Below are 24,269 nucleotides of genomic sequence, written 5' to 3' on the forward strand. Positions count from 1 at the left end.
CTGAAGAGCTGAGGGACAGCACTGAGGCCCAGAGTTCAAGTCCCATGATCGAAAAAAAAAGAAAAAAGAAAAATGTCTTTCATGGATCCAGGTAGCCCAAGATTTTAGAACTCATTTTCCCTCCTATACAACTAAGGATTGGTTGCATGAAAAAAACATGTCATTCCTAAAGGGCCAGAATACCTTAGGCCTCATCATTTGGCTCAGAAGAGGACACAATAAACTGACAGCAGTCTGTTCTTATTTGCTATCAAATATTCTATTGGGAATTCTTCTGGAGAGCATGTACCGTGCCTTACTCTTTTGTCTTCTTCAACAATTGTTCGGTCTAGACAGGATTTCTATTAGAGAATGTGTTGTTTTTGTTACCTTGAGAGCAAAGCTGGGAAATGAAACAAAGGCCTATTTCCCAGGATACCTGCCATGGTTTGAAGTATTGAAGAAGCTGCCTTTTGGACAGCAAGGTGGCATAAGCTGGTTTTGTTTGTCTAAGAACTGTGATTTTCCAAGACCACGTGTTCTCTCTGAGATAGTATCAGCCCTCACCACAAGTATCCTTTAGCTTGCTGATGCTTCACAAATGATTCTTCACACAGTGATTCACAGAGAAGAGTATTCATCAAGGGCCATCATATTCTATAGGAAGAACCATGGAGGAGGAGAAAGAGTTTTGTACATTTGCTCTTGTGTAATGGCATGAATACATACCTGGACATTTCATAGTTATTATTGGCAAGATGATTTTGAGTATATAATTAATGTTTATTCTCATTTAATGATTAGTTGTCAGGTTCTAAGCTCAGCCTAGAAGGGAGATGAAGATTAAAGCATAAGAATATATGCCAATTGCTGATAGCCAATTCTGGAGTTAGAGATTTGAGAACCGATGTTCAGATCCAGCTGTAGCAGACAAATCCAACAGACTTTAATAATCTTCAGTCATCTAGCAAATAACTGGAAAAGGAGACATGGCTCTAGTCATGATAAAAATGCTAAGCAAGAGCTCAAGGCTCTGAGTTTAAGTTCAATAAGTACACCCACCCACCCACTCACCCACACCCCCCCCCCCCCCACAATACAAATAAGTAATTATTCCCCAAAATCTTTCTGTATAGTGAAGAGGTGAGGCCTTAGATCACTTTGATGTTAAGATGTAAACACTGCTTTTACTATTTGAGGGAAGATGAGGAGAAGAGAAGCTTTCCATTTCCTCCTTAGATACAACTGGAATTTTTGAAGGGTTTTGAAATGTAGACCCATGGAGTCCATAGATAAAAATGTGGTGTGAGCTAGACCATTATTGAGCCTCTAGCTGTGCAGTGCTAACGTCAGCCTATGACAGAGGTTTGTTGTACTGTGGATCCGATGTCTGGTGCTGGAAGGTGCAGTATCTCTCCTGCTTCATCTTTGTCTATGTGAAGTACTTAGGAAGTGGCAGGACAATTAAGGGTCAATTTTTAAGTTCTAGAAAGTGTGAGTTCAGTGCATAGGTTTTACCATTAAAATTTAAGCATGGGAAAGAAAAGACTCTTCTTCAGTGCTGTACAAGTATTTGCATGAGTTAATGTGCTTAGTATTCTCCTGTTTATTGTCTGGTGTACTGGTCTGGAACAAATGAATTGTGTTTTATTTTCATAGCAATACAGAGCTTATGTGGCCTTCCCAGACTTTTTCCGGAACTCAACTGTCCTGTGGTGGAAGAGGGAAATGGAAGAGCTCTATACCAATCCACAGAGTCCAGAGAAGAGCTTGAAGTTTGATGGCATGTGGATTGTGAGTGCAGGGTGCTTGTCTGGGTACACATGGTTAGCTGTTGTGTGAACCTTAACTTGTGGTAGCATAGAGATCACTATAAGCAAGATGACTTTAGTAAAGAAGCTTAAATACTCTTCCATTAAAACATTAGGTATCTCAGACCATACATTTTCCCACCAGCAGTGTGCCTGGTCATATCTCCATACTTCGTGCCAGGCCTGAGATCTGTGCTGTGCAATCTGTTGGGTGGTCATTAGTCTTTGCTTAGAACTTTGCTTGGCCTTCGGGAGAATATTTTTAACTCACCACACAGTCATCCTATGGGGTTCACTTGCTATTTCCTGCTAAGTGTCACCTTGGTGGTGATTCTCCCTGGGTGGCATCCACAGGAAGCATGAGTGGTGAATAATTTATCCATTGCTCTGTTTATCATTGAATTGATACAGTGTTATTGTCTTTACCATACACCATATGTGTGTGTGACATTTCTAGGATATGAATGAACCTTCGAGCTTCGTGAATGGGGCAGTTGCTCCTGGCTGCAGGGATACAGCACTGAACCACCCTCCATACATGCCACGTAAGGACCGAGGGCCTCCTTAATCTACCAAGACAGGGCTAGAAGGAAGATAACTGCCAGAATTCAGCAGCCCTGACTGCTGAAGGCTGGTCCTCATGGTGCTGGGGCTTACTCAGGGCCAGAGACACTAGCACATCAAGTATTTTTAATCAAGTATTTTAGGAAGTATGCAGTTTAGGAGAGAATTTCTGAAATTTGGCCTGAGGTCCTTTAGTAGTTTAATATTACCAAATGATTTTCACAGCTAGATTTCTTAATTCTTCAAGTTTATGATAACTTATTGTCAGGAATGTCATTTAATCCCAATTAGAATAATGAAGCTCAATGACTGGAATTAATATATATATATATATACATATATATATATATATACATATATATGTATATATATATATATATGTGCTGCTTGGGCTCATTGACATCAAAAGTCCTTTGTTTGATCAGTTATGGGGCTTGAACTCAGGGCCTGGGTGCTGTTGCTGAGCTTTTTTTGCTCAAGGCTAGCACTCTCCCACTTTGAGCCACGGTGCCAATTCTAGTTTTCTGGAGGTTAACTGGAGATAAGAGTCTCACAGACTTTCCTGCCCAGGCTAGCTTTGATTGCTGACACTCAGATTTCAGCCTCCTGAGTAGCTGGGATTACAGTCATGAGCCACCAGAGCCCAGCACAAGTCCTTTTTGTGCTTTTTTAAAGTGATATGACCTTCCATTGATTTTGTTTTATTTCCAAATATCATCTAGATCTGAAAGACACAGACAACTCTTTATACTTTGTACAATTATTGTAAGAATTAAATGAGGTAATTGATGTATGAGAGGCTTAGATCAGGGTCTGCCTGAAAACTGTGGGTCATTTCTGACATCTGGTTTCTCCAGTTGTGTTGGTGAGGAAAGCATGTGCAGGCACTAATGCAGCTCAGACACTTACGAGCCAGGTGAGACAGTGCCGCCCATTCAGAGATGAAGCCTAAGATCCAGCGTTCAATCTTATACAGAGAGGCCAGGGACCCCGCCTATCAGGGCTGTTTTTGCACATCCTTCAATTTTCTCTTCAGACGTGGATGGCAGGGACAGAGGCCTGAGCAGCAAGACCCTGTGCATGGAGAGCGAGCAGATCCTCCCAGACGGCTCGCGGGTGCGGCACTACGACGTCCACAGCCTGTATGGCTGGTCCCAGACCAGACCCACCTACGAGTGAGTTGTGTCTTCTCTACCCGACATCACCAGGTGCCTAGCAATGCACTCGGAAGACATCAGTGTAGTCATTTTTGTTTATTTAGTAAGTACTCTGAGGTTCGTGTGATTATATTTGGAACAACAAAGTGAAGGCATGGTCCCAACACACATGCATAGTGATAACAGAAGTTAGATCTTTATTTATGTCATTATTTTTACAGATAGATATCAATTACTATCATTTCATTACATGTGAAGGTATCTGATGGGTTGCTCACTCTCTTCATTATTCCAGTAGTCAATCCTCTCTATTGGTTTTTTTTCTCTCTTGTTGGCTAGTCAATTATTCTTAGTTTGAGATAGGGTAGTTGTACTTTGTGAGCTCAGTGAACAATAAAAACAATAAAAAAATTACCCTAAGTTCAATCTGAAGAGGAAACTGATCTTCTATGACTTTGACTGGTGGAATGCCTGGGCAGTTCCTGGTGGCCAGGGAGGGGGGCCTCTACTGAAGCCTCACATGAGAAAGAATTCTTGACTCCTCCACCAAAATGAATTCACTGACCTGTCAGGCCTGATTAAAGAGTTTCATTACACAGCTAGAAAAGTACATATGTAAGTGTCAGTGGGCAGTTATGTAGAAGACATGGTGGTCTGACTTCAGAGAGTCATGTATGTGTTTTTGGGCTATACTGTATTGCAGTCTTTTTTTTTTTTTAATAAATGGATGCTCTGGCTATTTAGTTACTAATTGCTTTCTATACCAACAGTCTTTCCTGAGGATCCTGTTGTTAGATTGTCATTTGAAGGTTCATGTCCTTAGGCTGTGTTTTCTCTTGTTTTTATTTTTATTTTTCAGTCTTAGGGCTTGAACTCAGGGCCTTAGTACCATCCCTCAGCTCTTTTGCTCAAGGCTAGCACTATGAGTCACAGTACCACTTCTAGTTTTCTGGTAGTTAGTGGAGATAAGAGTCTCATGGACTTTCCTGCCTGGGCTGGCTTTGAATCACAATCCTCAGATCTTAGCCTCCTAGATAGCTAGGACTACAGGCATGAGCCACCTGGCAGGCTGTGTGTTTTCAAATGGGGAAAGAGGTTCAAACTAGGGAACACATAGTCGTGAACTACTGCCTCTATTGGAACAAGGTGGGCATTGTTAGGAACACTATTTTTTTTTCTTTTTTAATTTGGTACCTTCAGAGTAATGTCTGCCCTTCTCTGTTGAGTTGCTTTTGTTGGAAAGAGAATAAAGATAGAGTTCCTAGTCAGTAGTGAGGAAGGAGGATGGCAGGTGCTCTAGAGCCTTCCGAGACCTGCCCCGGCCTCAGTTCTCCGCCTGCTTCCTCCAACCAGGGCCGTGCAGGAGGTGACAGGGCAGAGAGGCATCGTCATCACCCGCTCCACATTCCCTTCTTCTGGACGCTGGGCAGGACACTGGCTGGGAGACAACACCGCTGCCTGGGACCAGCTGAAGAAATCTATCATTGGTGTGTGGCTTTGCTCCCAGGGCTCTGCCCCTCCCCCAGGGCAGGGGTTAGGAGCCTGGTGAGGGAGGAGGAGGAGGAGGCAGGTCAGGAGAGCCTGGCCTGACCCAGCTGTGCTTCTCCTTGCAGGCATGATGGAGTTCAGCCTCTTTGGCATATCCTATGTAAGTGACCTTGGCTCCTCTTGATGGACATGGAGATGGCACATCTCTGAGAACTGTGCAGGAGGCTCGTTGTGTTGTGTCTTGTTTCAGACAGGGGCAGACATCTGTGGGTTCTTTCAAGATGCGGAGCATGAGATGTGTGCTCGCTGGATGCAGCTGGGGGCCTTCTACCCCTTCTCCAGGAACCACAACACCATCGGGACCAGGGTAGGACGTCTGCTCTCCTCTCCCTGCTTTGTGGCACATGAGCCTCCAGGGGCAGCTCATGCAGTGTGTATTCTCTGGGGACATCCTCCAAGTCCTCTAGCCTCATCTCAGGAATCATAGTCCTCAGTATTGAAAGGATGATTCCTTCCTTTAGAAGAAATCATCTCCCGCATTCTCCAAGAATCCATTATGGGGAAGTTTTTCCTTTTGTAGACAGAGCTTTGGTGAGCCTTGAGCTATTAATAATGTCCACTTAAGAAGTGTCATACCTATCTATCTTTAGTTTAGTTGTGTGTGATTGATAGGAAATGAATTCCAGCAATGATTTCACTAAGTCCCATTGGTTTCCCACAGCAAGTACAGAACATTCTTCTCTTTGTTCTTTAGAGACAAGACCCTGTGTCCTGGGATGCTGCCTTTGTGGATCTTTCCAGAAGTGTCATAGAGACCAGATACACCCTGCTGCCATATCTCTACACGTTGATGCACAAGGCCAACACGGAGGGCGTCACTGTGGTGCGGCCTCTCCTCCATGAGTGAGTGTCTAGAGGGAATCCTGCTGAGCACTGGGCAATGCCTGTCATTCTGTAGGGAGGTAGTTGCTGCAATCCATTTCTCAAATGGGGAAATGTGATTTCCTTGTTGTTAAGACTTCCAGGCAGAAACCATACTACACTTGGCATTAGAAGACAGTGTGATACTCAACAATGCTCATGGATGAGAAACTGTTGGTTGAGTGTAGACATTTTGAAACAATATAGGAAAGCATAATTTCTTTCTTTTATATTTGGTCTTGCAAGGACATCCTTACTGTTTATGGCAGCTGGTTATGTGGGCACAGGCCAAGTGTGCTCAGGTGATGGAAGAGCGCATTCCAGGGGAGAAGAGAGGGCTGAGAGCAGCCTTCCACTGACAATGTGCCATGCTGAGGAACTGTGGAGGTGTTTCCTGGAAGAAAAATGTATCTACAGCATTTCTGAAGTTTGGGGTCTGACCTGTGAATATTGGAGATTATCTCTTTCTCATTAAAGTCAGTAATGTGTAAAGATAGCCACTGGGTTTCTGACTTGGTATATTCTTGAGTTGTTCTCAGGGCCTTGGGCAGTGCTCTTCCGGGGCTCTGACTGTGACACTTCATTTCCTTTTCCAGGTTTGTGTCTGACCGGGAGACCTGGGCTATTGACAGTCAGTTCCTGCTGGGTGCAGCCTTCCTGGTCAGCCCTGTCCTGGAGCCTGTGAGTGTGGAGGACTGGGATGGGTGGAGGCTCCCAGCTGTGAGGCTGGGTGACAAGGGGAGGAGAGGCTGTCCCTTGTGTAGGGTGTTCCTGAGACATGATTTCTTATTTTCTCTTCATGTTTTTTCTCTCCTTCTATGCAGTAGTAGTTATCCTTGGGTGAAATTTTGAATTTTGGCCTAATAGTTTGATTTACAGGATGGTCAAGAGCAAACATGACCTCACATAATTGAGGAAGGTGATCAGATTTTCACTAAGTAAAATAAGGAGCACAGTGTCACGTACTGAATGAGTGAATTCAGCACGTTCCCATGTCACCATTGAAGCACAGCTCCCAGAACAGCTTGAAGCAATGGGGTTATGTTGCAGCTGCTGGCCAACCCCTTTCTTCTTTCTATGACATGGTGTGGCAGGCAGGAAAAGCTATTTCTTTTCTTCATCTGTGAATGATTAGTATGTTTATTAAAATGCCCCAATGACACCTTGCTCAAGCTTTTTGTATCTGTATAATTTTATTTTTTACTCTAGAGCCACTTTAAGTGTCTGCCTCTTTAGAGAGGGGATTGGTAGATCTGTTAGCAATGGCAAGATTTTCCCCTCTCCTGTTTGAGAAGAGGGAGGGGAAGGAGGCTTCCCCAACCTTGCTGGTCTCAGGAGACCTGCGGCCCATGATCCCATTCCAGCAGTGCTGTAGCGCCCCTTCTGTATGCAGATTGCTTGATCTGTATGGCACCCAAGCCCACCTTCTATTTGTGTTTAATTTCAGAATGCCAGAAATGTGACAGCATATTTCCCTAAAGCCCACTGGTATGACTACTACACGGTAAGCTTTGATAAAAGTTTACACAGCCTGGGGAAAGTCAAGTATAGAGGTTTGACTTGAAAGCCCTCAGGTCAAAGGGGGCCAATTCATTTTGGACAAGTCCCTGCAGCCCCGGAGCCTCAAGTGTTTTTACTTCAACTGAGGTTTCAGACTCACTGTAAAGAAGTGTCTGGAAGTGACATGTGAAGCATCTCTCTAAGTGTGAAGTGTAAACTTGGTCCTATATTTGCCTGGAATGGCTGGTTTTACGCATGCTTTGATTTATATAATGGATGAGGGAAAGCATTAATTTAGGTGTGATTTAAAAATTTCAAACACTTTAATTAGGAGAAACTCATTATGAAAATGAACTATATAAACTATTTAATGACTTACCATGTTAACACAAGACTGTCAATTGAAGGAAGCTATGGTAGTGGAAGACTAGACTAAATCACACAGAAAGCTGAATGTTAATAGAGCAGGGAAGTCAGTGAAAAACATTTGCATTGGAAACTAAAATGAAGACTAGAGGGTTCGAATTAGTTAATAGGTAAATGGGCCATTAATTAGTATTCATAAGTTATGGGATATCTAGGATATCTGGTCTTTAGGTTAGAGTAGAGATTAGTAAAGAATGGTCCATAGGAAAGCATGTTACACAGAATGTTTTAATGGAATACAGCCATGTACATTTGTATATTTGTCGGTAGCAATTCTTTCTTACCTCTAAGGAACATTTTTTTTAAAAGTTGGGCATTTTGTTTATTTAGATACTTGTCAGTGAGTGGAGATTCTTACAGTGATCACAATTTGATCAGGGGAAGGGATGCTACTGATGTGGATATTTAGCTATGGAGGAGGCTGCTCAAATTTAAGGAAAAAAGGCATGGGTCAGCCTCCCAACAAAGACCTGTGTGACCCCAGGCATCTAGTGTTCCAAGAGAAGGTCTCGTAGTTCTTTATGGGGAATGTGTTAGGAAAGGAAGGAAAGATTTTCTGACTGCTGAGCAGTGCTCTGTGACTTAGATACTGGTTGTAGAGGTAGTGTTGGTTGGTATCTATGAGAGTAGTTCATGTTGCACATGCTGTAATAATCCTAAATGGGCCAGGGATTCTTACAAGACATTTAGAAGCCAAACAAGATTTCAATCAATAGCAGGTGAATGGAAGAGTATAGTCCTAGGTGTGTGCCAGCAGGTAATGGACAGGTGTCAAAGACAGAGAGACAGCTAAGACGTCAAGTACCTGCGTTGCTCAGGTTAGGTCTGTCAACCTCTCACTCACCAGCCATCCCTTCCTCCTCTGGCCCACAGGGTGCACAAATCAATGCAAGCAGAGAGTGGAAGGTCCTGCCAGCACCTCTGGACCACATCAATCTTCATGTGCGTGGGGGCCACATCCTGCCCTGGCAGGAGCCTGCACTGAACACCCACCTCAGGTGAGTGGAGGGACCGGGCTCTGCTTTGCATGCTGGTTGCTCACTCATTTGCAGGGAGTGACCTTAATCCTATAGACACCGCTCTCAAGGCCCAAAGCCATATTATTGAACACATGTTCTTTTGTTTGTTTTGTTTTAGTTTAGTCTCCTTTCATCTTTGTATCTGAACAATTCCCATGTATTTTAGATGTATTTTTAATGATAGATCTAAAAAGTGACATTGAAGCAAAAATCAGACAGGCACATACGATCAGGGTGCTTCCAAAGTCTGTGTGAATTGTACTTGCCCCAAAACATATTGATGAAATCATTGCGTAAGGTATATGGCAGCTGTCATCAGGAGTTGATATTCCTGTTTTAAAAGATAAAAAATGACAGATGTAGGCCCATACAATAATTAGCAGGGATTAAGATCAAATGATCTTGTTGTGTGTTTGAATTATGCATTATGAGCATTGTGTTTGGAGATTTTTTTTTTGTTTTTCCTTAACAAAAGCAAAAAAAAACCCAAATTTGCTGTGGATATCTTTAATGTCACCATTTCACAGATGAAAGAAAAGCTTAGTGACTTACTGCCCCATGGCTTGTATGAAGCTGAACATATCTAAGATCCCTGTCTGTCTGATACTATACATTACAATGTAGACCCTCTGTTACGTGACTTCAGAGATTCTGATAGAATCTGAAAAAATTAGGGTATTTACAAATAGAATCCTACTGTGTCTTTTCTTCATCCACTCATCTGCTGGTGGCCACTTAGGCAGATTCCGTAATTGGTTGTTATGAATAGTTCTTCCCTAACCACGGCTGTGCTGCTATCTCTACAGTAAGCTGACCTGTGCTTTCAGGTTTGTAACCAGAAATGGTATGGCTCAATCAAATTGGAGGTCTCATTTTTCTTTTTCTTTTTTTTCTTTTTTATGAGCATTTTACTAGATTTAGTTTTCTAAAATTATTTTTTAATTTTTTTATTGTGAAAATACTATACTGAGGGGTTAGAGTTACATGAGTAAGGTAATGAGTACATTTCTTATCAAGCATTGTTGCTTCCTCTTTTGTTTTTCCCCTACTGTCCCTTCCCTCCCACCTCCACAACTACACTCTCCCCCAATCTGCTGCCTATATTGTAAAGTTTGTTTTTCAACATGGTGTCTTGTATATCTCATTGATACAATGGGTCAACCTGTATCCCTATTTAAACCTTTTGTTTTTTCCCTTTCCCTCCCCAAATTATACAAACATCAAATACAGTGAAACCAGGAGTTATACTGTGGGGGAGGAACATACAAAGCAGTGAAAAAAAATCACGGTACCTTATAAATACATTAGAAACAATAGCAAGAAAGAAAAAAAAACCACTTGTGTCTTGGGGTTTATTTCGCTTAACTTCTTGTTATCTGGTCATATGTACATAGCTTTTGACCTTTTCTCCTTGTCCCAGATATATACTAGGTATTGCAAATAAGGGAAACCATTGGACCTATTGTGTTGATATCACTTTTTGTGACTGGATGAACCCTGGTGTATATACAACCATCCAATTACGTTCCAATTTCATCTGTAAAGCATGTCTCCAGTTTTCTAGAGACTGCTGCATCCCCATTCTGGTCATTTCAAATTATATTTGTGTGATTTTTCCTTACTGCAATTTTGATTTCTGTTTAATGTTATTGAATATTATGATTATATTTACATTTATAAGTATTATAATTATTAATAAAATCGTAATTATTTGATGCCATGCATTTGAAAATGCTTTCATCTGTATTCCTTGGGTTATACAGGGATTTATTTGTGCAACTTTCCTTCATGCTGGCTTATTACTTGGTATAATTAGTGATGTTTCAATGTGTTGGTAGGGACCCCAAAGTGGGTCTTCCTTATAACTGCAACCATATTTATGTGTTTATTGATTTTTTATTGAGTAATTAATGTTTAATTCACAGGAGTATGTGTTGTAAGTAATGTAGGATTGAGTAGTATTTTAGTAGACAGTCTTCCAGATTGTCCCAATACTTCTGGAAGCGTCCTCCTGGGTTCTCATGGGATCTTCACTTTTGTGTCACTTCATTGCTGCTGTATTTGGGGGGATGTTTCTAATCTTTTCTTCCTTACTGAGTTCTCAAAGGTCAAGAGTGGTGATTACCATCATTTCTGTTCATCTTTGCATATCATGAACACCATAATGAGAACAGATGATGGTGATGGTGAGGCCTGACCTGCATGAGGAAGGCTGAACTGGGGCAGAGACAGTAGGGAACCCTGGAGCAGTGAGGGGCACAGGAAGGGTGGAGGAGAGGGGAAATGGAGAATATTCTAAGTGAACTTGCTTGCTTTCTCCCTCCTCCTCAGCCATCCAGTTCACCATTTCTTTGAATTATAATGCAGATGACGAGACTTTTCTTTTTGTCAGAACAAAACAATAAGTAGCTAAGTAAGAAAAGTTGCCATTATATAGATTGACTTTCCTTTTGAGTCCAAATGTCCTTGGGGAAATAGTGTCTCTCCCTTACATCAGCTGACTCTTCTCCTCAGATGTCATCTCTGAAGAGAACTGGCGCACTGTGCCCTGTTGTCTGGGATTTTCTTCTCTTTCAATAGTTTGTGACCAAATTATAGTTGCAGCCACAGCTGTGATTCTGATGCTCACACCCTGGCTTCCTCTGTGGATGTTCAGTGGGAACTCATGGGGTAGTCTGTGCTCTGTGTCTGTACTGATACTAGACTAAGATGCACCTCGCATTTTCATCTTTATCCCTTATAGAGAGCAGTGCTATATAATTTCCCAAATGAAGCTTGATGGAAGCATTTGGTAAAATTCTTTGGCTGCCATTTTTGTCTCTCACATGAATCTTGTCTCCTGCAGCCGCCAGAAGCCTCTTGGTCTTATCATTGCCCTGGATGAGAACAATGAAGCCAGAGGTGAACTTTTCTGGGATGACGGGCAGTCAAAGGGTGAGTGTTGTTATGGGCACATTGCCTTTTCCAAACCTGCGTGTTTGCCTTTGGCCCTTCCCTCTGCTGCTCCTTCCCTGGGAGAGCATTCTCACCAGGAACAATAGCAAAGTTCTTGAAAAGAGGGTTTGGTTTCTAGTTATAGCTTTCAGAGGTGGTAGCGGGTGAACCAGAGATGATAGGAGAGCATGTTTCTGTCTCTCAGAATTTTCCCTTGGCAGGGATATGTTACAGGCACTCAATTGCTAATGTGTACCTGGAAAAAGTGGATTGTTCTTGTGATTTTTCCATATTGTAAATATCTCCCCTAAGAAAGCAATTAACAGATGTTGAGGAAAAGACATGCTTGTGACAGTGAGGCACAGAGGACACCCTTCCCTTCTCCGTGTGTGTCTGGCTGGGCTCCCGCACAGGGCTCTGACTCAGGTGTGCAACCTCCTGTGGCTGTAGCTAGGACATGGAATCTAGGTACAAATGCCTCAAAAGCATTAGGAAGAGAAATCATTCCAACTTTTCAGTGGTGGGAGAAGGCAGAGCAGTATAGGTTGGTTTTAGGTACTCTTAATAATATCATCAATCTTAAGTATGGCTTTCTAAAGCATCTCTCATTTAGACGCATACTTAATTCACAAATCTTGAATGTATTCAAGGTGAGTAACTTGTGTGTGTACATTATGCAACTTGGATTTCTTATTATTAGGGGTTTTATATACTTTGGTCAACGTCTTCCCATGTGAGCTACCCCCACATTTTTTAGATTCATATGTAAATAAGACCTCAGAGTCCTTTTGGTATCTGCTTTATTTCACTGAGTGTCACAGACTCTAGATTCATGCTGTGTAACAGACTCTAAGATTTCTGGTTTTGATGGCTAATACCCCACTGTGTAAATTGTCACAATGTCTTTACTCATTTAGCTGCTGATGGACATATGCATCACCTTCACATCTGGGCTGTTGTGAACAATGGATTAAAGACTCAAAGTTAACGGGTGAAAGCATAAAGCCCCTAGGGAGAAACGTAGTGTGAAAGTTTGTGGCATTGCTCTTAGGAGGAATTTGGGAATATATTAGAAATAAAACAGAGGCCTAAAAAAACAAGAGCAAAAATATTAACAAGCGGTACCACATGAAACTGAGAAGCTTCTGCACAGTAGAAAGAAGCAATCAACCCAAAGTGAAATGGAAACCCAGAGAATTACAGAAAATGTATACAAATCACATATCTGATAAGATCTAATATTAAGAATATAGAAGGAGTTTTTGTAACTCAATAGATAGAAAATAATAACTTGATTTGGAAGTGGGCAAATTATCTGAAAGGATATCTTTGCAAAGAAGACACACAATGGCCAACAACAACAAGAAAAGAAATGTACCAAGAACCAACAATGAGCAGAGAAATGCAAACATAAAACTCACAATGACACATCACAGCATTGTTAGGATAGGTGCTGTGGAAAAGATAAGGGAACCATTGTGGAAGAGGATATGGAAAAAATGGAACAAAACCTGACATACTATTGGTGAGAAAGTCACTCTCTTCCCTTGTGGAAAACAGTACAGAAGGTTTTTAAAATAGTGAAAACAACACTACCATATGACCCAGAAATCCTATTGAGGCTTGTATCCAATGCAAACTGTATGCCTGGAGATAGCTATAGTCTTGTGTTCTTTGCAGCATTACTCATATAAAAAAGTATGTAAATAACCATTATAATCTACTCATAGAAGAATGAATGAGTAAAGAAGTTGTGGTACATACATGAAATGTAGTATATTTGATCACAGAAAGAAGAAAATTATGCTACTTGGGACATCAAGATTCAGCTTTAAGGAGTATGATGGTGAAATTTATTCTGGGGTGGGGAGCCTATTCTGACTTGGCTTTCCTTCTCCTGCTTTCAGATACTGTGGCCAATAATGTTTATGTTTTATGTGAGTTTTCCGCCAGCCAGGTGAGTAGCACATTTTCATGAATCTTATGTGTCTTAGTCTCTTAGTACATACTTGTACTTATGTTTCAAATGTCATTTGCCAGAAGGACCATAGGTTAACAAATTTCCATTTATGATTTAATTTTCAATAATTGAATTATCTGTGTCATACAAAGGAGGGAAGAATGACATGGACATATCAAAGTAGATGGTGTATTCAGTGATGCTGGCTAAAATGTCTGTGCATATATTTATTTATTATCTAAAAAGTTTTATTAAAATCAGTTCCCTGTCACTGTGCACACATTGGTAGAGAGCTCATGGGTATCAGAGTCTGAGGAGCATGTGGTCTCTGGTGGAGCTTTGGAGAGACAAGAGAATCTGAATACTAGAGATCCAATTTCATGCCTAATTATGCTTCACTGTTTTGCAGACCCACCTGAATGTGACTATTTCCAAATCAGCCTACAAAGATCCCAATAACTTAGCATTCCAGCAGATTAAAATCTTTGGGACCAAGGCACTGAGCAACATCACAGTGAAACAGAATGGTGTCCTAGCTCCAATGTCTCCTAACATCACTTATGATCCTAACCTGAGGGTAAGAGTATTAAGTTGAAATGTTTTTTTTTTTTTCAAGAGATCTTCGCAGTGTCATGGTCTGCCAAGTTCTAGGGTTCAGGAAAGATCAGGATCCTGTATGAAACCAATCAGAGGAGGTCAGTATGCTGGGCAGGATGTGAAACTGAGGCGCTGATCCAAGCCAGAACCAGTTGAGGTGCTACTGGGGAACAGAGGAAAAGTCAAGTGGTCTCCATGCTCACTAACTTCCCTACCCAAGTGTTCTGCTCGCTCTGCTGTCTTCACTTTCAGAGTAGTTTCTTTTGGGCAGAAGAACAGAGCTAGAAAAATCTCAAAGGGTGATTTAATGAACCTGGAATTCAGGTTTTCTTGATTGTGGGAGAGGTGGGAGCCTGGCAGGAGAGGAAAGTGTAGGATGGTTTAGACTCGGAGATGCTAGTCCTTAAAAAGGGATTTTATTGCTTCAGGACGTTAATTTGATAATCCTGGAAAGTGTTATTTGAGGAAAAGTCAAATATTAGACACTTAAAGACACCGAATAATTCATTAATGTGTGAGATTCAATTGAATTATGGTTTACAAAGCCAAGTGTTGTTGGCTTATAATTGTAATCCTAGCTAGTTTGGAGGCTGAGATCTGAGGATCATGTTTAAAGGTGACTCAGGCCCAGAGTTCAAGCCCCATAAACAACCAAAAAAAAAAAAAAAAAGAGTATGTTATTTGCATTGTTGAGATTCTGTCTCATTTTAAAGACTCAGATTCTGGAAGTCCTGTGTCCTGTGGACATATTTCAATGTGACTTCTGCATTCCCACAGGTCGCTGTGATCACAGGCATCCATCTGGTCCTGGGAGAAGCATACACAGTACAGTGGGACATCAGCACAAGAGACGAGGAGAAAATAGACTGTTATCCTGATGAGCATGGAGCTACTGAGGCCAATTGCATAGCCCGAGGCTGCGCCTGGGAGGTAACTTCCCTGAGGATGTGACCCTTTCCTAACAGCTCTGCACCTCACCTGTAATGCACGAGGAGATGCCAGGACCTAATCATCCACTTAAAATCCATGCAAAGAAAAGACTACCCAAGATACCTCAACCAGATGTGAAGACAGGCAGAAAAAAGAGTGGGGCATTTTACATAAATGTTTTCTTGATATAGAAATTTAAATTCTGGGCACTATCTAATGGAAACAAGGTCCAGGAATGATGGGAAGGCCTTTCCTAGCCCGTGCTACCTGATACCTCTAGGCCCACATGCTGATGCACACTATTGGCTTTCCTTCTCAGGCATCCAATATCCCTGGGGTCCCACACTGCTACTTTGTGAACGATCTGTATTCAGTCAGCAATGTGCAGTATAACTCCCATGGGGCCACCGCTGACATCTCCTTGAAGTCTTCTCCTTATGTCACTGCCTTCCCCTCCACACCTGTGAGCCCCCTGCGCCTGCTCGTGACCTACCACAAGAATGAAATGCTGCAGTTCAAGGTAAGCACAAGACTAGTATTAGGTGCTAGTAGTTCAGTATTACAGAGCTCCAATATATGTTTACTCATTACGAAGTTCCTGTTTTCAATATCTACATCATTATGTTAATCTAAAAGGTGTTGAGAACAGTGAAGAGTTTCTTAATGTGGGTCTGGACAAGATTACTGTGCCTACTCTATGGAAATAGTTGTGATAACAAGGTATGGAAAGTGAAGGGAAGATAGTACCAAGTTGATGGGTTGAAGGATGGAGCTTGTACTGGGCTCAAGATTTGGGGAGGGTAAGGGGAAGCCCAGAAATGGTGGGACAGTGAACACAAGCAGCAGTGATACTCACTGGACACTATGTAGAAAATGAACTATGTAACCTGGGAGGCGACGGGAGGGAAAATCTGAGAGAAAATGAGAGAAGAGCTGACACTGTTCAAAAAGAAATAGACTCTTTACCTGACTTACGCAACTGTAACCCCTCCGAATATCACCTTTACAATAACAATTAAAATATTCTTATAGTTAAAAAAGAGGCAAATAGACATAGTTGATGAATATGAGGAGAGAGAGCAGGCCTCAGTGGCTGATGCTATGTAGGAGATGTAGAGAAGACAGTGTCAAGATAAGGACATGTGTCTATCATGGCACCTGTGTGCATAATGCTTAAATTACCTGAAATGAGGCAACTGAAATGGTTTTTGCTTGGACAATGTTAGAAAATGAACCAGTTTTGAAAACTGAATTGTTAAGTATCTGAAATATCTGCCAATGTGCAGGAGTTTATTTTGCCACTGTTACTAAATTACATCTAAGAACAAGGGGTAGACTAGCATCTTACAATGATTTCTCAATTAAAACAGGCCATGGAGTTGTTCTTTAATTCTGGTGTGTTTGACTAACACAGATGCTAACAGATACTAATTATAATCTAAATCGTATCTTGCAATATTATTAACTATACCCATTTTTTGTCTGATAAAACAATAGAATGTATGTAGTCTACTTCTATTCTCACCTAAATCCATTCATTTTGGTCTAGATTTTTGATCCCAACAACAAGCGATATGAAGTCCCAGTCCCTCTGAACATCCCCAGCACTCCATCCAGCTCTTCTGAGGCCCGCCTCTATGAGGTTCTCATTAAGGAGAATCCATTTGGGATTGAAATTCGCCGCAAGAGTACAGGCACTGTCATGTAAGTGGCCCTGGTTGGATTGGGGACTGGAGGTTACATGAACATCTCTGCCAGGGCCTCTGTGGTTGGAGATGCTCTGTCTGAGAGATTCCCACTGTGCATTCCAGACCCGAGACTATCAAGGTTCTGTTAAGGTCTGTTCTTGTGGGCAATCTTTACTCCATGAGACAACTACTGAGTCAGTTACTTGTACCTGGAAACCCCTTCAATAATTGTTTATTGGATGCCTTCTGTGTATAGTGTGTTTAAGGTACTGTGGTTATTACACACATGAGGTATATGTGTTCATGAAAGTAAAGGAGTTTACATTATAATTTGGATGTTGAAAGAATGAAAAACCTTGTAGGGTCAGCAAAAGTGTGGGGTAATCCAGATTTAGTGGGTATCACTCACTGCTTTGTTACCATGGTCTCAATAATTCTCAATCATAAGGCCTGCCACTTGCTCTTAATGTGCATCCTCATTCCTACTAAATTTTATATTATTGAAAGATTTGGAAAAATGAAACTATTTACAATTCTGACCAAATGCAGAGAAACAAATCAAAACCTGTCTTGGCTTTTGTCATACTGATATCATGAGCTCCAGCAAATACCACACAAAATCCAGAAAGGAGGCACATGTAGGTAATCTTCCCTCACACCCAGATGGGATTTTCTGGAGGAATCTTTATTCCTATGTCTCAAGTTACATGAGGATGAGAGAACTTATGAGAGAGGAGACGGGTAGAGATAAGAGGACACCAACTTGAGGGGAAAGGAGAGAACCTTTGTGGTAGAATAGCAAGTACCTAGGCCATGACAGGAAGGATCTTCACATACCCAGGGATACCAGACATTCCCCTGTGGTGTGTGAGGAGAAGGTGGGAGGTGGATTTGGAAGAGGCAGAGCTGTGAAGGCGTCATGAGGTGTTTCTGTGACACACTAATGAGACAGTAAATAGAGGCACGTGAAGATGTGTGGTGTGTGTGAAACCTTCCTTGTAGATGTGTGCAGGAGCAAGAGCAGGAGGCAGGGTGTGTTGCTGTGTCAGCAGTGGAGGATGATGGGATGTGACTGGCATTGTACTGGGGAGGAGGCAGTGATAGAGGAAGCAGGAAGAATGAGGAGTGACCACTGAGCTATTAGCAAGAGTCTCCATGCTTGTTTTGTCTAAATGGACTGTGTGCTTTTTTGGACGTGAGTGTGTTCTGTGAGGTGGGGGAGAGCACAGGTTCAGCTGTGCTGGAAGAGCAGCTGCCGGAAGTCCAGGGGAGCTCACTTCCTTGTCCACCTTGGCCTTTGCCTTGCAGCTGGGACTCTCAGGTCCTGGGCTTCACCTTCAATGACATGTTCATCCGCATCTCCACCTGCCTCCCGTCCCAGTACATCTATGGCTTTGGGGAAACGGAGCACACGGCCTATAGGAGAGACTTGAACTGGCACACGTGGGGCATGTTCTCCAGAGACGAGCCCCCGGGGGTAAGGACAGAGCATTGGCAGAGTCTACACTCCCTTTTCTGCACCCACACTGCATGCCTGTGAAGCCCTATGGGTGCCTCTGTGCTTCCTCTTCCCTGACTGCAGTGAATCATCCCCTTCTGCTTCTGTCCTGTGACCATTCCTCCAGCTCCTTTGATCTCATGTGTTGAAGTTAGTTGCAGGAGAATGTAGGCCCGTGAGTTTTTGTTGACTTTCCTTCTCAGATGCAATGCCTTTTCACTCTACCCACTTGTCCCCATGACTCTCAGTACAAGAAGAATTCCTATGGCGTCCACCCGTACTACATGGGCCTGGAGGAGGACGGCAGTGCCCACGGAGTGCTCCTGCTCAACAGCAATGCCATGGGTAGGCACACGCCTGTGGCCCCTCTTCCTTAATATGAATTGTTCTCTAGTTCTATCAGGTTGTCTGTGACCCAGCAGCCCATTATGAATATTATCATTGTTACAGTCTTTTTATTTTCTTCCTTCTGTTAATTTCACCCTAATTACATATGATTAAAAGATATAATGAAAGTATTAATTTTGCAAATAATTGCCATTAAGTGATTGCAAAACCAAGTGGTGCCTGGGCATGGCCTAGTTATCTGAAATAATTTGAAGCTGTGAGTTAGAGAACTCCCTCTGAAGCACGAAAGTGCTAAGAAGAGTTGTCTAGATAATAGTCTGATAATTCATAGAATAATAACACTTTGTCAATGGCAGTTTCCTCATTTTGGGCCTATGCAACTTTTTGATGAAGTGTTATTTATTGAACAAACTGTGTCAAGTATCCATGGATACCTATTTCATATGAGTTCAAGGCTATTTTAGTAAGCCTCAACACACTAAAATAATAAAGCAAATCCATGGAGATGGTTCATGGATGAGAACCTTGTAGAATTTCTTTTTAACTTCTCTTATATGAGTTGAATATAGAACATCTACTCAATACTTTACAGTAAAAGAGAAAGTATTGTATTGAGGTCTGTATGTCTTCCCATGCTGAAGCTTTGCAGGCAGCTCAGTTCACCTTTCCCTCTATTTTCAGATGTGACATTCCAGCCCATGCCGGCCCTGACATACCGCACCACAGGGGGAGTCCTGGACTTTTATGTGTTCTTGGGACCAACTCCAGAGCTTGTCACTCAGCAGTACACTGAGGTAGGTGTGAATTCACTTGTCTGTCAAGTGGTCATGCAGCAAGTCCGTGTTCCAAATCTTGTATTCAATTATATACCTCTCACTGTGATCATTAGAATTTAGGCTTTTTCATAACAGGTATTTTATAAACTAGGGAGCAATAAATACCTTCTAATACCCATTAAATTCATAACATCTCATTATTGCAGAGTAAGAGTTGAGGAGATTAAGTCATGGTAGTGGTAATAGTAGTAGTAGGTGTAGTGATGATAATGATGCTGTTGGTGATCGTTATGGTGGATGATGTGGTAGTGATGGTGATGTTGGTGATAGTGGAGAGGATACTAAGAATGATGATGGTAGAGGTTGTGATGACGGATGTGATGGTGGTGGGAATGTGTGTGAGAATGGTGATCGTGAAGGTGATGGTGCTGATGATGGCATTGATGCTGGTGATGATGTCAATAGTGAAGGTTTTGAGAATGCTAACGGTGGTTATGATAAATTGGTTGCAAAGTGGTTGACTTTACACTTCATGGTAATATGATGGTGATAGGAGTGGTCATGACAGAAGGTATCGTAGAAGGAAATCAATAAAATGGGTGGTGTGTAACAGAAATAACAAATTTGTAATAATTATCACATCCGGTATGTTAATGCATTCAGATGTCACGAAAACACTATGAGACAGACACTAATATAATTTCCAGTTCAAAGGAGAATACAACACAATGAGATTACAGAAATAGCAAGGCATCGAATGTATGGGTTAGCTCACAGAATTTGATCTCATATTCTTGGTTCTTCACTAGTAATTTAGATAGACTGCATCTAAGAATGAATTAAAAAAAAACTACTTCCCAGAATTCCTACAGAATGAGCTCAGGCCTAATAGAAGGGTTTTCCCTAGGGAGTTGAGTACTATTATCCTTTTGTGAATTTGAATTTTGTTAGTTTTCTAGCTTGGAACACTGGAATAAGCTTGTTCTTACTTCATAATTAACTTCAAAGTGTGACTTCTTGTTTAAAAAAACGAGTATTCACCAGCATTTGGTGTCATTTGCAGGTGATTGGCCGGCCTGTCATGGTGCCTTACTGGTCCCTGGGGTTCCAGCTGTGTCGCTATGGATACGAGAATGATGCTGAGATCTCCAGCTTGTATGATGAGATGGTGGCAGCACAGATCCCCTATGTATGTATACACCATGGGTAACAGGCTACTCTGTGATCTTGTACCTAATACAACTGTCTCTGGGTCTCATTTTTGGTCTGGAGTTTGGTGAGGTTCTACAAGTCTACCAAGTGCTTTTTCACATGATGACATCATCTTGGAGACCCAGTGGGGGTGCTGCCTCATTCTTGTAGTACTTACAGATCTAAGATTCACAATGATGAGAAAGGGCTGGATCTAAGGGCTTTTCTGCATTGTTGTGATTCTGACATATATTTCACAAAACATGAAGACATTTAGTCAAGAAGCACTTGATCCCATAAGAAGAAATGATTCTTCCAACAGTACTTTTGCTTCATTAAAATTACATGACCCTAGATTCTCAAGTCCACTGTATGTATAGGTAGGTGCTCAGGTCATCATCTGTGGGCGTGGCAGCATGGTCTGCATGGGACTCTGAGGCACTCACTGACTACATACAAGAGCTAGGGCTGAGTCTCAGGAAAAGCACACAGCGATACAACAAATTCTATCCACTTTGCACAAGAACAACCAATAATCAGATCTGCATGCCTACCCACTTTAGTTTTAATTTCCTTCCAGTTTTTATTCAGCTGCTTATAGTAGTAACTAAATAGCACACAACCATCCTATACATGTATTTTGTAATTAGGAAACTGTGTCTGCTCACTACTGAGTCAGCACCTTCCATAGGAAGTACATGTGTTTGTACTTCTTTGCTTTCTAATAGGCTTATTGTCTTGGGTCATAAGACTGAGGATGACACAGTTTTCATGAACCATGGAAGCCAAGGGTAGCTTCATAGTGGAAACATCCAGACTGACTCCTTATGTTAGCAGTTTACAAAGCACTTTCTCACCCAGTGTTTTTGTTGATTTTCTTAATACCCCACCATCTAGTTCTTATCTTCCGATTTTTCTCCTGACTTAGATATTTGTCTTTATATTTTGTGAGTGAAAGTTGAAGGACTATGTATATTCACCCGTATCTATAACTGAGAAATGACAGAGCTGGGAGCTGAGTCAGAAGGAGGCACGGGTGGTGGAGAGTGGTTCTCCTGGGAACCTGGCCTTGAGGCCCCAGCTATCACTCAGCCCCCTGTGTCCTCCCCAGGACGTGCAGTACTCGGACATCGACTACATGGAGCGGCAGCTGGACTTCACCCTCAGCCCCAAGTTCTCTGGGTTGCCCGCCCTGATCAACCGCATGAAGGCTGCTGGCATGCGGGTCATCCTCATTCTGGTCAGAGCTCGTGGGAATCTGTGGCCTCTGGGAGGATGAAGGGGAATGGGTGGGGAAGGCCCGCACTGTGTTTCCTTCCATGATACACAAGGAAAGGTTGAAGTTCCATGGAAAAGGCATTTAGCAGCATCTTAGACACTGTAAAGTTCAAGTATAATGTAAGGAAGATGTTTGTGGAAGAGCTGTGTTGTGTCCCTGGCCATTCTCTGCATGTGTCTTTCTGTCTGATTTGTGCTTTGGTTTCAGGACCCAGCCATTTCTGGCAATGAGACAGAGCCCTATCCTGCCTTCACTCGTGGTGTGGAGGATGATGTCTTCATCAAGTTTCCCAATGATGGAGGAATTGTCTGGGGCAAGGTATGATCTAAGGACTGATCCACTAGCACCTCGCCTGGGGTGGGGACAATGTTAGTATATCTTTTCCTCATGTATAGTGTCCTTTTTCACTTGAGTTCTTATCTTAGATCTGTAGTTTTCATACTTCAAACACTATGTGCTGATCTAAAGGCTCTGTGGAATCCACTTTGCTTTAGATCAACTGTACATACTAAACAAATTATATGGTGCCTAGGACTGTGGTTTGTGACTTCTTAGGGAATACTCTGTATAGGAAAATGTCTGGTGCATTGCTCTTGAACTTGTTTCTGTACTCAGGTCTGGCCAGATTTCCCTAATATTGTGGTTAACAGTTCTCTGGACTGGGACAGCCAAGTGGAGGTAAGATGTTTTTGTGAATAATGACTGAAGACAAAGTTACCAAGAAGGGAAGGCCATGCCCAGAATTCTGTACAATTTTGGCAAGTCAGTCTGTGTGGTAATGACTACCTGAAACAATGCTCTGCTTACAACTGAGACCTAAGTATTCTTGTCTTTGGCTGAGGTCCTGGGGACTTTGTTTACTCCTCCCTGATGTCAGCAATGCAACAGTAAATTCAAATCCAAGGCTGCCAGATTTCAAAGGCCATGAGACCTTCAAGATGTGTTATCTTTTCTCTAAATTATTCTAGTTCTTGTGGTTGTTGTGGTCGCCTTGAATAACCCTTGAGAAGTATTACCTAATGTTTGCCTTAGTGATTGATGTTTATTTTTTCTTTTTGTTTATTTATTTATTTATGTATTTATTTATTTGGTAGGTCCTGGGGGCTGAACTGTGGGCCTGGGTGCTGGCCCTCAGCAAATCAGATCAAGGCTAGCACCCTACCACTTGATCCACAGTGCCACTTTTGGCTTTATTCTGCTTATTTGCTGCTGAGGAATCAAACCCAGGGCCTTATGTTTGGGAGGCAAGCACTCTACCACTGAGCCTAATTCCCAGCCCATTCTTTACTTCTTAAACTTGTGGAGAAATATGTCCATGTCCACAATGATAAATTATGGTCCCAACTTTTATCTTAGGTTTCTAAATTTATTTTGGCTTAGTTTTGAGGCTTCTATTAAAATTTTGCTTGTAATAGACAGAGGTAGCTCAGGAATTTGGATCTCATTTTTCACCCATAATGTTAGCTTGCTTGAATGAATATATGGTCCAGAATAACTTTGGTCTTATCATTTGGCTCAGGTTGGACCCAGTGAACTAATGCATTTGGACTTATTCAACACATGTTTGCTTTGCTATCAAATGTTCTATGAGTACCTGTGAGCTAGGTTCTCAGGGTTGCGATAGGAATTCTTCTAGAGAGCAAGTACCTTGTCTTACACTTACCTCTTCAACAATTACAATTCATAGACAGGATATTTGGCACAGCATAGGTTGCTTTGGTCACCTGGACAGTGAAGCTAGGAAATTAAACAAAACCTTATTTCAGGATACCTGCCAAGTCTGAAGGGATGAAGCTGGTCTCTGTGTGCTGAGCACAGCAATATAAGTTGGTCTGGTTTGTGAAAGGCTACATTCTCTTAAGCCTAGTGTTCTCTCTGACATTCTATCTACCCTTGCCACCAGTTTTTTTTATCTCATTGATTCTCATAACACAGAGATCCACCTAGGAAAAGGCATTTACTAAATACACCAAGGACCAACATCTTCTACATGAAGAAACATGAAGTAGCAGAAAGTCTTTTTTATGTTTGCTGTTGTATGATGGTGTGAATGCATACCTGAACCTTTGTTTGTTATTATTATTAATATGACCAAATATATAACTAGTGTTCATTCTCATTAACTTATTAGTTACCAGGCTCTAAAGTTAGCCTAGAATGGATATGTAGATAAATGATACAATCTTTATTAAGGTAGATGCCA

The 24,269-nt window shown here is 41.8% G+C and overlaps 1 protein-coding gene across 1 annotated transcript in view; it reads left to right on the plus strand.

Moving 5' to 3' along the window:
• LOC122105758 overlaps positions 1-24,269 on the plus strand; it is a 175,663-nt gene that overhangs the window by 55,893 nt on the left and 95,501 nt on the right. The window contains exons 35-57 of the mRNA XM_042677043.1: positions 1,639-1,773; positions 2,248-2,335; positions 3,391-3,529; positions 4,865-4,998; positions 5,125-5,159; positions 5,250-5,366; positions 5,754-5,902; positions 6,517-6,601; positions 7,368-7,424; positions 8,720-8,844; positions 11,711-11,799; positions 13,707-13,756; positions 14,169-14,336; positions 15,134-15,286; positions 15,606-15,806; positions 16,836-16,990; positions 18,283-18,451; positions 18,721-18,817; positions 19,502-19,614; positions 20,660-20,785; positions 21,899-22,027; positions 22,274-22,384; positions 22,682-22,744. Coding sequence (XP_042532977.1) covers positions 1,639-1,773; positions 2,248-2,335; positions 3,391-3,529; positions 4,865-4,998; positions 5,125-5,159; positions 5,250-5,366; positions 5,754-5,902; positions 6,517-6,601; positions 7,368-7,424; positions 8,720-8,844; positions 11,711-11,799; positions 13,707-13,756; positions 14,169-14,336; positions 15,134-15,286; positions 15,606-15,806; positions 16,836-16,990; positions 18,283-18,451; positions 18,721-18,817; positions 19,502-19,614; positions 20,660-20,785; positions 21,899-22,027; positions 22,274-22,384; positions 22,682-22,744 — 2,688 coding nt within the window. The remainder of the gene's footprint in view (positions 1-1,638; positions 1,774-2,247; positions 2,336-3,390; positions 3,530-4,864; positions 4,999-5,124; positions 5,160-5,249; positions 5,367-5,753; positions 5,903-6,516; positions 6,602-7,367; positions 7,425-8,719; positions 8,845-11,710; positions 11,800-13,706; positions 13,757-14,168; positions 14,337-15,133; positions 15,287-15,605; positions 15,807-16,835; positions 16,991-18,282; positions 18,452-18,720; positions 18,818-19,501; positions 19,615-20,659; positions 20,786-21,898; positions 22,028-22,273; positions 22,385-22,681; positions 22,745-24,269) is intronic.

Source organism: Dipodomys spectabilis, unplaced genomic scaffold (assembly GCF_019054845.1).
Source record: "Dipodomys spectabilis isolate Male_0828 unplaced genomic scaffold, ASM1905484v1 ptg000034l, whole genome shotgun sequence".
Lineage (NCBI taxonomy): Eukaryota > Metazoa > Chordata > Mammalia > Rodentia > Heteromyidae > Dipodomys > Dipodomys spectabilis.